We start from the raw sequence: 15,000 nt of genomic DNA, 5'->3' as shown, positions 1-15,000 counted from the left end.
GTCAACAAAAACACGGCCGTGGCTGACTAGGGTCCTTTAAACGGAACTCCGATAATTTTAACACAAATGACTCTTAATCTGAATGAAAAATGAAAGAACATGATAAAGTCGCCTCGTCCAGGTGTGTAGAGAGTCCTGAGAAGGACTGTTGTTGGAGACCAAAGATTTGACGAACTGGGCGGAAGTCATTTTCAAACTGATGCAATGTGTTGGTGGGTATACGCGTGTGTGCGGAAGTCACGACCAGTTTAAACGGGGAGCAGAGTAAAAGTGATAAGCGATCGTGTGACCCCCAAGAAACTACCAAGAAACTAACAACAACGAAGCCAGAAACTTTAATGCAGTGTGGCCTTAGAACAATGGATTAGCACTGTGCTTATTTCCAAGCGTAGGTTTTCCATCCACTTGAGACTTTCGTTAGAACTTCCTTGAATGCATACAAAACCGAATGTTACAAAGTATACTTCATGTAATGAAGCATATTTCATTTCAATTAAAACCGTTTGCTGTACAATTGTTAAAAGGATCTTCATTAAAAATTCAAACCCTTTGAGAACAAAGCGTTTTGTTCTAGGTATTTCGATATCATTTATATGTGAATGCTATATCACAATGCGAATACAATACAGAAAGGATCTTAACCCCGCAAGATTTAAATTGGGTACATTAATATATCGTTCAAGGATGTTAGTAATTCTAATACATTGGAACAATTCTTTCGGGATCTGATTTTTGGTCCACTGACTAACTCCAAGGGAGGATTAATTTCAAAATGTTTTGACACTGGCCAATACGATTAGTATAAAATACGTTCAACCAGGCCAAAGGGGTCTGTCAGTTCTTTTCACCGATTACATTCACAGACAAATGCAACTTTGACAGCGTTGAATTGATTTCCAATGCTTTAGCCAGTGCAGCAGCACCTGACTCACCGATTCTATTGACAGACAAATCCAACCTTGTTAGCGTTGAATTGATTTCCACTGCTTTAGTCAGTGCAGCAGCACCTGAGTCACTGATTCCATTCCAAGACAAATTTAACTTTGTCAGCGTTGAATTGATTTCCACTGCTTTAGCCAGTGCAGCAGCACCTGAGTCACTGATTCTATTGTCACGCAAATACAACTGTGTCAGTGTTGAGTTGATTTCCACTGCTCTAGCCAGTGCAGCAGCACCTGAGTCACCGATTCTATTGCGAAACAAATACAGCTCTGTCAGCGTTGAATTGATTTCCACTGCTTTAGCCAGTGCAGCAGCACCTGGGTCACCGATTTTATTGGAATCTAAATACAACTGTGTCAGCGTTGAATTGATTTCCACTGCTTTAGCCAGGGCAGCAGCACCTGAGTCACCGATTGCATTCAAAGATAAATTCATGGTTGTCAGCGTTGAATTGATTTCCACTGCTTTAGCCAGTGCAGCAGCACCTGAGTCACCGATTTCATTGTAAGACAAATCCAAGGTTGACAGCGTTGAATTGATTTCCACTGCTTTAGCCAGTGCAGCAGCACCTGTGTCACCAATTCCATTGGAACGCAAATCCAACTCTGTCAGCGTTGAATTGATTTCCACTGCTTTAGCCAGTGCAGCAGCACCTGACTCACCGATTCCATTAAAAGGCAAACCCAACTTTGTCACCGTTGTGTTTGTTGCCATTGCGTGAGACAGTATTGCAGCGCCACTGTCACTTATCTTGCGTAGACACGAAATACCCTGAATTTCAAGAAGCGAACCAAGAGAATGCGCCAATTCTTTTCTAAAGGTACCCTGTTCTTTTCCACTTTCCTTGATACAATTCAACGCGGTCCATAGGTAGTCATCACTTTCCTCCTCATTTGATTGGTTAATTTGTCTTGCTATACTTGCCATAAGTGCCATGGCTTTTGCCTCGCACCATTCAGCCAAGATACCACAGGTAAAGATGAGCACCTGTTGAAACTCAGCAACTAAGTTATCAGGACTAATTTCCTCATTGACAAGCTGGCAACTGAGATAAAATGCAGCAAAGAACTCCTGAAAGCTCTTGTGGAGAAACCCATAGCAGCAGCTCGGTCTTCGTTTGCTGCGTCCAGCCTGAGCTGACAGAAATCCCAATTCAGGTATTAAGTTGCCAGTACCATTTCGGAATGCACTGTCGTCGAAATACATCTCATCATTGAGCAAGCCATTCCACGCTATAGAACCAAGATGCTTTAATTCAGCGTGGTATAATTGTGTTAGGTCTTCGTCTGTTTTTGGTAATTCTTTCTTTATCCTATACCTTCTCAGCACACACTGCACTATTTCGTGGTAAAGCAGAGTTCTGCCTTTCGGCAAGTCTCCTTGGAAGTCTTCGCAAAGGAGGCAAAGAAGGGCTGTATTTAATGGATTTGCAGTTAGTCCGCTAAGGCTTGCGTCTGTGCGCAGCTTGTTCAAGAGCTTTTTCGCCAGATGCTCATCAATTTTGAAATAACTTCGGATATAAGCTTCAGCAGCGTCTTTAGTAAATCCTTCGACCTCTAGCAGGGTGTGACAGCATTTCCGTACTTTTATCCCAGCTTCGTGGCGAGCTGTAACCACTAAGTAACAGTTTGGAAGCATTCTCCCTTCAATGATTTCTTTATACAAGGGTAAATAATCGCTTGGCAACTCATCCAATCCATCAAGTACCAGCAAAACCTTTGACTGATGGTCCCGAACGAAGGTAAAGAACTTCTCTCTTTCTTCTTCCTTGATGTCTTTCGGTAAAAGCTGGTCATCAATAGCCTCCCATAAGTCAGAGGTAATGTCTCTACATTTCAACAACAGCAACACTTGGAAATCAGGAAACGAATCTTCAGCTTTACATTTCTTGGCCCAGTCGTAAGCAACCTTGTTACAATAGGTTGTCTTTCCCATGCCTGGCTGTCCTTCAATCAAAACTCGTTTGGGTTGTGAATGTTCCTCGTGTGGTTTGAAGATTTCCAACATGTTCACAATGGAGTCAGTCTTTACCCCTCGTTCTTTTTTCCTGCTGACCATTGTAAGCCTGGTAAAAATGTTGTCAAGATGGAATCCAAACTCTTCGCACCACCATCCTTCACGATCTTTGTACAGTTGTCGAATAACGTCGATAAAGTCAGCGACTCGCCCAAAACCATCTGAAAGAGAGAAACGCATTACTTGAAAATAAAAACGCCGTTGTTCTCCCAGCGTTGAATACTTGACAATGATACTTAGGCCTTAGTTTTGTTAAGGTCGACTGTACTTATAATTGCCAGTGGAATATGTGATAGTCATATATAAATTGAACTTGGGGTTGTGACGACTCTAAGTGCAAATGACCATCGCAATTTAGAGAGTAAGTTCGGCAGTTGCAAAGGAAGCCTAAATAAATTCCAGCCCTGAACTGGACTCGAACCCATGACTATGCAATTGTCCTACGTAGCTCTATCATCTGATCTCTTAACCATCTGGTAGTGAGTCTGTTGCGCGTTCATACTGTAGACATGTACCTCTGATGTCTGAGATGGTAGAGCATTGCAGTGTAATCGCATGGTCATAGGTCCGAGTCCCGTTCAGACCTGAAATTTTTTCAGGTCTTCATTGCCTCTTTGCAAGTGATCATTTTCGCTTCCACTCAGTACAAATAATGATGCATTTCCCCTTACCACGGAATACTTGGAAGTTAAAAAATCATGTCCAAAAAATATACAATTGTAAAAAATATTTAGGCTAACTGCGATTTGGTGACCCAGCATCAATATTCTCTCATTATCGATGCCTCAAAAGATGGCAAGTTCCTTTGATTATAAAGAGCTAAATAGCCTCTACCTAGGTAGATCTTAGTAAATGCAAAATTTATGACTGTGTGCACATTTTAGATACCCTTGTGGGATTTCTAGCAATTTCTGTGAATCTATCTCATGAATTATGCAATTCTTGAATGTACCTTCAGTCTCTCCAAGTTTAGTACTCGGACTGTGTCCCTGTGACTTCCACTGCTTCAGCATTTCTTTAAATAGTAAAATAAGGGATGAACCACTGAGCGTTACTTTTTTGGTATTTTGAAACTGTCAAACCTTCGTCAAGAATAAATGGCTTTCAGATGCTCAGCGATTGGACATTGAACTACTGAATCAGAAACCCATAAGGGTTGAAACGTGTAACGGCCCCTTGTGTCCTGGGAAGCAAGCTTCTGAATATTCAATTTGCTAAGTACCGTGTTTGGAACAACAAGAGAGAAACATTCAACCAATCAGTTCGCAAGAACACCGTGATGCAATACCACTAATGTTCTCGCGCAAAATTAACTGGAAAGAGGGGTTTCCAAATATGGTACTTAGCACTTAGCACTTAGCACGTTTTAACCCCTATGGGTTTCTGACTGAATCTAATACTGCTGCTGCCCTCATCTGTTTCAAGCCTCTTCAGGATGTCTTAATAAAATAAAATCAATAAAATAAAAGAACGAGATAATAGTTTAGGAAGTTACCAAAGCATACCTGAATAAGCGCAAAGAAGGGTAACAAAGATAAACTAGACTGGACACGTATTGATATGTTTATACAGAGACTCTGGTTTATAGAAACAGAGCTGACATTGCTTTGTCATTGAATCAAAAATTAACACAGAACAATATTTGGCGGGATTTTCAGGTGGGCCTCTATTTTATATACCATACCATACCTGTATGTTATGTGGTTTAAGATTTTCCTTGGTTAAAAAGTATTTTTCGCACTAGTTGTTTTTAACTTTCCTTTGCCTTATAGACATTATCATAATCTGAAACAAAGGAAAGTATATAACAAACTAGTTTTAAAAATGAGGGATATACCTGAGGGATATTTCAATTTTAACTGCAGCATAATTATGCATTATGCACACCCCTGTTTCATGAGATAACATTTGATGTGACATTAGACACTGTTTAAACTGTTGAACTTTTTTCTTTGAAAATTTGAGCTCTTTTTGTAGCTAAAGTATGGACAAAAAAAAGTAATGGACCAGCTATTATGTAAGAGATAACTGTTAATACAATGTATGTACCCACAATGGAGGTTTTTAGCGAGGGATGTTGTGACTTGTTGTCAGTAACATGTTAAAATATAATGATAATTTTATCATTAATAATCACATGTACAACTCACAGTCTGCCAGTTGGCGAGACAAGTCAAAATAGAGTGGACATTGGATCCAAAATGCAAAAACAAAAAAAGAAAAAAGAAAAAAAGACATCACTGGCATACTTTGACAAAAATATTTGCCATTATTAGGCAGCCTTTCTGTTTGAATTTAACATTTGCCAGCCTACCTTCCATCTCTCCCAATTTGTCCTTTGTGTCTCCTTCTTCCCTCTTCCATGTGGTGAGCATTTCTAAAAAAAACAGGGAAAAAATTTTAAATGTTTTTTTTTTTTTAATCATTATTTTTTTTTCGTGGACACCCATAATATTTTATTTGTTGTAGCATTTTTTTTTACATACAACTACATACTACTACATTCACTAACCTACACCATAGTTAATAGAGGGGAATGGTTTGGAAGCTCGGCAAACATCAAAGGAGCAAACAAAGATGCCAAGATTTAGGTTGGGAATTAAGTCCATGACCGAGCACAATCTTCTATCAATCAATCAATCAATCAATTTTAATTTAAACTCACACAAACATTAATTTACAGTGTTGGAAAAAGAAAAATAGAATATACATATGAATATTTACAAATTAAATATTTAAAAAGATACATAGTACTAATGAAATATTACAATTGTGATTAAGAAGTAAAATGTTAGGGGAAAAGAAGAAAGGATAAATGGTAAACAAACAGTTTTAATACAAGGTTGATTGTGAAGAGTTTGGGACACCTAAATAGCTTATGAAACTAAAAAACTCTTATGTTTTGCGCTCATACACTATGCATAAATTATGTAACCAACACGTTTCTATTGGTTGGTTCCTCAGTACGGAGTAAACAACTATTGTGTTTTGTGCACGGTCAAGGCCAAAAATGTGAACAAAAACCTACAACAAAGAAAGTTGTCGGGTTTCATAACCATTCCGCTCTATTTACTATGCCTACACACAAGCTTGCATAAGCTACGCTAACAACATATAAAGAACTTATATTAAACTAAGCAAAGGTTTCCAAACCGAATAAAATTTTTCTATTTGAGCTTTAGACTGAAAAATCGATCTCAAAACAAGGATCTTGTTCTTGACAAGATCCAAGAACTGACATAAGTTAGAGGCTTTAAACTGGAGTCTTTGCAAATAGATATATCTTTTGCCTAGTAAAATGTAATAGTTAAAAGAATTGGTTTTCCTGGTCTCGGGATTGTAGCCATACAAGATGTTTAAGTCATTTACTGAATAATTGTCACCACTCTGTTGATTCCACCAGTCAACCGCTTTAAGACAAAAATGGTGAATTACATCACAACAGCCTAACATATGAGGCAGCGTTTCTACTGCACTGCAGAGCTTACAAAGTGGCGAATCTGTGATCTTCATCTTATGTAGTAAACTACCATGCGGTAGGATATTATGAATTATTTTGTACTGAAAGATATTTAATTTTGTTTCTTTAGTTATACTAAAAGGTAAATTACAAATTGCTTTAAGATTGGTTGAATCCACGCCCGACTTACACAACCTTGCACTGGCCACAGGTTCCTGGAAAGTTCTTTCTATTAATGCACTTCTAATTGCTCTACAAGTGTATTTACTAAATTTTAAATTTGTAGAAGTTTAAATCAGTTGATTAACAGTATGAACAGACCGTAAAGCTCGCTTCCATTTACTGGGTATTACTGATATATAGATCTGGGTAAATGGGGGACTAAGAACAGTTTTTCTGCAAAACTGGTTAAATCTTACAAATACGTTATTGTCATCTAGGATTCTTTAATTCTTTCAATGCCAGCAGTGTGCCAGTCTTTCCAGTACACTGATTTACCACCAATGGTAACATCTTTGTTATTCCACAAGATAATATCTCTTGGACTATTCTGATCGTTTGTTCTAAACTTCTGCCTGGCTTCTGCCCAAGCTTTTAGAACGTCTATGTAAAAACCTGGCACACTGTTGTGGGTTAAAAGAGCTACATCATAATTGCACTCAAAAATGAATACACCACCGTAATTTTCTAAATAAAAGGAAGGAATTGTCATCCACTGATTTTCTATTAGCTTTCATGCATTCTTTTAATCCAAGCACCTTGAAGTGATTTGGAAATAATCTCATATTCTGGGTAGTCAAACCGCCTCCATTCTTTGGACCAATAAGTGTGTCTCTTTTTATTTTCGGTTTCTTGCCATTCCAGACAAAATCAGCGACCAATTTATTGCCTGCGACTATCACATGTGGTGGTGTGGAATGCAAGCGCTAGAAAAGATAAGTTTCGACAAACCCAAGGTTTTAGCAATTGTTATTTTGCCATACAGCAATAGGTCACGTTGAGACCATATATTAAACAGTTTCTGTAATTTGATTATTTTTGGACAAAAATTTTTGTCTTCATAAAGCTTAGACTTATAACAGGCCTTCTGATAGGGTGCGATTAAAAAATGCAAATTATGCGATTTTTTCAGGGCAGATTGTGCGATTAGAAAGGCCAATTATGCGATAAATAATGCAAATTATGCGATTTTTTTCTCAGCAATTTTAAGCTTGTTTTATACGGTTTCAGGTTAAGAAAAACACTTTTTTGCTGACCTAAAGACATTTTGAACACGAAGGAACAGTAATTATGTATATCGATCGACATTAGTTGGGATAAATAAGTTGAAAAGTTGAAAGGACACAGCTAACGTGCCAAATGAATGATCAAGGTGCTCGTCAACCACGAACTTCCGAAGATGGTCAATCACAATAGGGCCATACCCCCATTTATACGGGAGAAAATAAGCCGCGGCTTTCTCTGGCCGCGGCTTACAGAAGACTCGAATGTTCACCCCGTATAAATGGTACAAAATCTACGTTCACGTCTTTTTCAAGCCGCGGCTTATATTGACCTGCGAATATATATTCGTATAAATAGTTCCTTTTGCGTACTTTGTACACCGTGGCCAGAGTAAGCCGCGGCTTATTTTCTCTCGTATAAAAGGCCCTAATATTGCATCAGTCCATCGTCCACGTGGAGCGTACCTGTGAGGTACTTTCTTGCTCGATTGTGAGCTGTCAGATCGGGCGGAATGTGGGAACTTCCTTCTTCGTCGAAGAAAAAGCGAGCGTTTTCACAACAAACTTATCCATGAGTAAGTTTTCATCAGTGTTCAACGAAAGAAACTACATTTTGCCGAAAAACTTACAACTTCGCTTATTTTTCACAAATCTCGTGTCATTTCAGTGGTGTGTATATAAGGGCGTGTTTGTGTTGCAGCAATAGAAGGAGACTCGTACCAGGTCCCCGACATGAAAAATAACGCCTTGAACTTCGAATGTTTAGGAAATCGAAGGTGACAAAGGTTTTTTAGCCTTTTTCCAAGATAAATCATCTTTAAAATGGCGTATTTATGCAGGAATTTCTAAGAAACGTCTTGATTTATGTTTCTTTTTATGAATTTTGTGCGTCCTTTTGCGAATTATGCGATTTTTCGTGAATTGTGCGATCGGATGCGATTTGAGGTCGATTGTGCGAAATCGCACCATCGCGTAATATCAGAAGGCCTGTTATAAGAAAAAAACGTTCCTAATGCACAAATAGGTATTTGAGGCCAATTGATTCCAAAAGGAGTGTCCTTCCTGTTTAAATTTTTGCCAAGCCACATGGCTTCTGATTTCGACTGATTGAGCCTCAATCCGTCGTCTATTTTGTGCTTCATTATTCAAGGAAGAGGTTCTTCATGGAAACGGTTTGATCCTGAAATTTAGTTTGTTGCAATATTGCGCATATTTGACACAATTGAGTTTCTTGTCTTCACGCACGTAATGAAATAGAAGGGGTTTTTGCCTCTAATAGCAAAGTGGGTAGTTCTGGGTACTTCTTTTATAACTAAAGCAGAATCTTATCAATATTTGGAAAATAATTGACTCTTTATCTGCATAAATAAGCATATTCATGCTGTCATTGCGGGTCAATGGCCACATCGTCGTGCCAAGGATACTTTCATGGTAAACTTATGCCTGTTTATTTCCAGGTCCAGGCTAATTAACTGACGAAAATAAATAAGAATTCAAAGCAATCAGGAACAATAATATACAAGGTTCTTGTCTTTTCTGACGAATATAACAATCAATATTATTACGGAGATGAAAGAAAGGTACTTTCTCGACCAGAAGTCGCCATTTTAGATGTGATTGCCTCTCGCATGCATCATGGGATACTATTCATTCTTCCTCTGGGTGCCTCAGGTGTAACTAAAGGTTTGGCGTGACGCAACATTTGAAACGCCCTTTTGCCGGCAAGCGCTTAAAAAAACAATACTTTTTCTTGCACAAATATCAAATACATGTACATGTGATCGGTGCATCATAGAGAGTTTGAAAAATTGGTGCTTTTTTTTATGGAGAACATTTTGCCTGTTTGAATCAGTGAATTATGCTCAGTAAAACCGAAGACATGATTTTTTTCAGTGTTTCAGTGACGCGAGTTTGCATATCGTGTGACAATATGCAAAAGGGAAAGTTAAGGCACCCATTTCTTAAGCGCATGACTAAAACCAGCGATTGGAAAACCAAGTCGTGTGCATGAGTGCATGTTTCTCCCACACGAGGGGGAAATTTTTCCACATGGGCTGGCAAGTCATGCACACAAGTGAGCAAGGCCGTGTGCACGGGTAAAAATTATTTCTGCATGGCTACCACACAGAATTCCGGTCACACACCAAAAACCGTTAGGTACATTTACATTTTCCCATGAGAGGTCACATTTTTCAGTAAAGGTATTAAGGACACTATGAAAATATGAAACATGTTTTAAACCTGAACTCTGTTGGAGACTAATTCCTTAACACCAATACCCTATTTCACACTAGTATTAGACAGTTTACAATGTATTCATGGGTATTGTTTAGAAACAAAAAGCTATCACAAACAATCATTTATCAAGAATTTTTTTTGAAAGGGATGTAAATTGATATGTTGATCAGCAAGCCAACTGAATTTACATTGGTCAGTTTATGTCTTCAATTTTAATCATTACAACTTTGGGTAGTTTTTGCACCTCAGGTTGAGGAATATCAAAATAAATTAACATGCCAGAAGAAATGCTCATCACTATACATGTACCAACGTCAGTTGAGGTTGCTGGAAATTGTTCCAGCAGGATATATCTATCATTGAGAATAAAAATTGTTCAATCACATTTATATAACACTAGAAATAGTCAACAGTTCCATTTCAACAAGCCACACCTTCAAACTCATCCATTCTGCCATCAGCAAGATCAGCACGACACTCCAAGGTCTGTTGTCCTGTCTCTAACCCATGCAGTCTCTGATTCATCTCTTCCAAAGAAATTGTAACATTTCCCAATTCGTGATTTATTTTTGCTTTTTCTGCCTCAAATTCCAAACTCATGTTGTCCACACTATCTTGGAGTGATTTAACCTCCTGTTGAAACAGCTGTAACAATGCAGGGTCTACTGGAGAATTCATGCAGAGCTGTGTTCCTGCAGCAACATTACAAAATGCAAGAAGAAACAAGTAGTCTGAGTAAGTTTAGAAGTAAAAGGATAGAACGTATAATAACAAATAAAGATATCATACTAAAATAATACATAACAGTTGTAGAGTACTTACTGACTCTCATGGTACGTGTAATTATAGACAAAAATAAATCACTGGCAATAACGAAGGTATTTACATATAAGTTGTACCTGTAGTTCAATCTTGACCTCTGGTTTATTTTTTTTGAACCAGTGCAGAATTTTTGAAACAGTCCAGAATTTTTAAACCAGTTTAATCTTTTTTAAAACACCACCCATTTCAACATACATGTAGTTGGACATCTTCCTGTAATTAAGCGGAACTTGTTTATGGAATATGTATAAAATAAAGTAGAGGAATCATAAGATTATTATGGTAGATTGTTGTCTCTGGTGCTATCAAAGACCAAGAAATAATTTTAGTGATTAGGGTCAAATGCTCAGCTTGGTGATTTGGCTTAAGCACTTTCAACGGTTTGCATTCATGTACAAGTACTGTACGGTTAGGGGCACTGCCCAAAGTTTAGAAATTAGGGTTAAGCTATGAATTTAGTGATTAGGGTTATGCACAGTCTTATTTGAAACAGTTACATGTAGGATTCCTGGAGGTGTATAACAACTGCAGAGGTCACATACTGCAGACTGTCTACAAATAGCGCTTAAGCGCAGATTGTATTTAAGTCCAAGCACCCATTTGATTAGCGCTGACAAACAGTATTTAAGTCTAAGCACCCATTTTAAGATGGTTAGATTTCAATAACTGTCAGCCTGGATTAGTCTGCAGTCTGCAAATGTCAGGAATCGAGGGGTGCAGGGATGGCGCAGTGGTGAGAGCAGTTGCCTCCCACCAATGTGGCCAGAGTTTGATTCCCAGATCTGGCTTTATATGTGGGTTGAGTTTGTTGGTTCTCTACTCTGCACCGAGAGGTTTTCTCTGGGTACTCCAGTTTCCCCTCTCCTCAAAAACCAACATTTGACTTAATTAATTTTGTGTTAATTGTTAATTTCAGTTTACAGTGTCCCCGATTAGTGCTCCAGTGCTAGAACGACTAAACACTTAAAAACGTTCCTTCGTTTCCTTTACTTTCCTTTCCTTTGGCACACATTGTAGTAATTGGAGAAACTTACTTGCGTATTTAGTCTAAAACAACCTTTGTTTTGGTCATTGGGTTAAGAATATTGGTTCATAGTTATTGGAAGTAAAGCGTTCTTTCACATGTAGGGTAAGGGGGTTACCAATAGATTGCAAAGAAGCTGGGGTGCTGTGTCTGTGGGAGAGTTAAATAAAATATTTAAAATCTTAATTATAAATTATAAATTATTATAATCATGGAGTATTTGCATGAGTTGCTTGTGTGGTCAAGTGGTTAAGAGAGTGAGCAGCAGATCTAGAGATAGGGAGTTCAAGTCCAACTTTGGGTGAGTAAAAAGAAAACTCTTTAAACAAGTGTGAAGAGTCTGTGTGGGATATTGTAGAGGGAGTGGATGTAAGGGGACTACTTGGAGAGTAAGGGGAAGATAGATATATGATGGGAAGGGTGGAGTACGATAGAGGTCATGGAGAAGATCAGGGAGGGGTAGGAGAAAAAAACCAAGTTGCTGTTTTCTAACTAAACCCCCAAAAAGGGTTGATTAAAATAAACCAGTTTAAAATACATGTATTTTCGACTGCAGGGTTCTTGTTAAGAGCCTGTAACCGTTTTTTTTACTGGCTGTTCACGTAAATGTTACCGGCGGTTTCACTGAAATATTAACCGAAATTATCCAACGAATGTTCATCTGTTCAAAGGTGAAATAACATTGGGTTTATGAGAAAATATTGCTTTCCCCTTCCAACCAATCCTGTGAAGATGATATCTGGCACACGTTATCTCTTTGAAAATATACCATTTGTTAAAAGCAATCCAGCTTGTTTTGCCAACTCATCCCTCGAAACGATGTCCGCCATGTGTTTCCTTCCCATTCCTCCCACAGCCAGGGGAAACCAGCAACGACAGATTTGGTTTTCAACCAAAGCGTCAGAAAAGCGGTGGTGAGTGAAAAACAATGAAATAGCATAACCTATTTTTTCTTTGTGCTACAGTAGGTATTACATTAATTTAGCAGCCCCTGGCACACAACAGCGATCGATACGAACGTCAAGTTAACACTTGAGCTCGCTACCCCGTGCAGAGGCAGGTAACAAAGTTACCTGCTATTTTTGGTTTTTTACCTCCTGTGCAAAAACTTAGCAAGAACCCTGCAACTGGTTCAAAAATTCTGTACTGGTTCAAAAATTTTGAAGTGGTTCAAAAAAACTAAAGCAGAGGTCAAAATTGAACTATAACATATACTGTACATGTACAACACAGACAAAAACTGTTTGAATCCTAATTAATTGGCTTGGTACAACAATAATGAAATTAACATTCTTCTCCCCTACATACCAATTTCCACACTAGAGATTGGGACCATGAGACAAAAGAAATCAAGACGAGCTGAAATCATCTCATACTAATCTGGTGCATACTCTTTTTCCAAATCAGGACACAATTAATATTTGAATTATCAAAGAAAGAAGGTAAAAATTATAATATCTCTGCTTCCCTGTAACTGAAGATAGGCTCAAATGTACCCTAGCATAACATATATAGCTGGAAAGTGGACCACAATGTAGGACATTACTTCTTCCTGGTTTATTAACTACAGTATTCCTTCCCTTGATCCAGTCAATATGCTCATGAATCAATAAGTTTTAAAACATTTCTTTCTCTATGATTACCCCGAACTGATTAAAGCCCATTAGTGTCAGTTTACACGATAATCGTTGCTTCAATCACACAAAATTATGGTCAGCCCATACTGCCCACCTTAATATACAACAAGAATTACATGTATTTGCTTTAATTACCTCTTGTTTCCCAATCATTCAATTCTCCAAGAAGTTTCCTTTCATCTGAATGTGGCAGTGTCATATGCCTCACTAGTTGATCCATCTCAATAAAACTTTGCTGAAACTTGGCTGGTTCCCATTTACTGAAGACACAGTGTGCCCAATCATTCCGTGCATTTTTGACATCACCTGCAGCACTTTGTATTGCAGCAGAGAATACAGGAACCCCACCAAGCAAAGACAATACAGCAGATGCATCACAGTGGTCATCAAAGGCAGTAAATTTTGCCATGTAGTTCTCAACATACAGCCTGGCAAAGTCTACATCAGATGTCACTCGACAATCAAACAAAGAGTAATTTAATCGTCCATTGGGAAGCCTGGGATGAACATCATTTCCATTGATGTTCTCATATTTCAACAACCTTCTTGCAGGCCACCTCTGAAGACGACCAGATGAACTCTGTCCATGAATATTGTGGCTGGTCTTAAGCTTGTTGTATTCAGTGTTGATTCCTTGTTGTACAAACGGACGTATCTGTGGTATGAGGATCTTGTTGAGTGCAATACCAGCCACAAGCCATCGTTTTTGATTGTCAGTCACACCAAGGTGGCTTGACCTGATGATTACACAAGTAAACTTAATACAGAGCTTTGAACAAAGCTGGCGAGTAACTGACAGAAACACATTGCCATTTCTTTACATTAAGCTTATACGTAAAATAAAATTACTACTGTTCATACTGTAAGAATGAAAGAGAACATCAAAATAAATTTCAAAATCACGATAATACTTTCATAAGACATGCTTCAGCATGGCGTATGCCATAATCATTTTATTGTGGTGTATACCATTTATTTTGTTTCAACATATTACTATAAAATTACATTACCAATATATAAATCAAACGACAATGTTTGAGATTACATTACTGTTAAATGTTTAAAGTTGACATGTGTGTGCAAGTGTAACATTTGGAAGGTTAATCTAAGAGAATAAACAATCACTGTCAATTCAAATCAGTGCATTCAGTTCAGGTTGCAAGCTGCCATTGTACATGTAAAATGCTTTCTTTTTAATTCTGGCCATTGGCCATTTTTCCACTAGCCTGAAAGAACATTTATTAACAGACATATATTCACATGTTGACAAGCACTTGTTTACATTTCCTGGTTGTAAGTGCTGGAAAATATCGGTAGAGTAGCATAAAAAAATGGCAAAATATTCAATCTCTTAATTTTTTCACAAATTGTTTCACAAATTGGTGAAATAATATGTTGTGAAACTTTTTTCAAACAGTTTCCACCTGTGTTCAAGAAGCTCATAAACAGCAGTGCTCAATTCTCTTTCAAACTAGACAGCATGTCTAGGAAATGAGACATGATTTAATTTTACATGTGGGACTCAACCAAATCAAACACTAAGCTTAAAGATTCTACACTGTGCCAGAAAAAACGAAAGTAAGTCACAAATCAATAATTACTGTCACACTCAAAACTGTAAAATGCCACCTACATGTA

General features: G+C 37.9%; 1 protein-coding gene across 2 annotated transcripts in view; it reads right to left on the bottom strand.

Moving 5' to 3' along the window:
• The window catches only part of LOC137983997 (NLR family CARD domain-containing protein 3-like), an 89,601-nt gene that overhangs the window by 71,676 nt on the left and 2,925 nt on the right, over positions 1–15,000 (bottom strand). Inside the window, exons 3-7 of one of the 2 annotated variants that reach the window (XM_068831157.1) lie at positions 13,498–14,099; positions 10,314–10,571; positions 5,273–5,335; positions 3,911–3,973; positions 1–3,119 (exon numbers count right to left, since the gene is read on the bottom strand). The exon at positions 1–3,119 is cut by the window's left edge and continues 203 nt beyond it. In XM_068831157.1, the coding sequence (XP_068687258.1) occupies positions 835–3,119; positions 3,911–3,973; positions 5,273–5,335; positions 10,314–10,571; positions 13,498–14,099 (3,271 nt within the window). In that variant the 3' untranslated portion in view covers positions 1–834. The remainder of the gene's footprint in view (positions 3,120–3,910; positions 3,974–5,272; positions 5,336–10,313; positions 10,572–13,497; positions 14,100–15,000) is intronic. The other variant, XM_068831156.1, reaches the window with a different exon arrangement.

This window comes from Montipora foliosa, chromosome 13 (assembly GCF_036669935.1).
Source record: "Montipora foliosa isolate CH-2021 chromosome 13, ASM3666993v2, whole genome shotgun sequence".
NCBI classification, from domain to species: domain Eukaryota; kingdom Metazoa; phylum Cnidaria; class Anthozoa; order Scleractinia; family Acroporidae; genus Montipora; species Montipora foliosa.
This window is presented reverse-complemented; position numbering and strand designations above follow the sequence as displayed.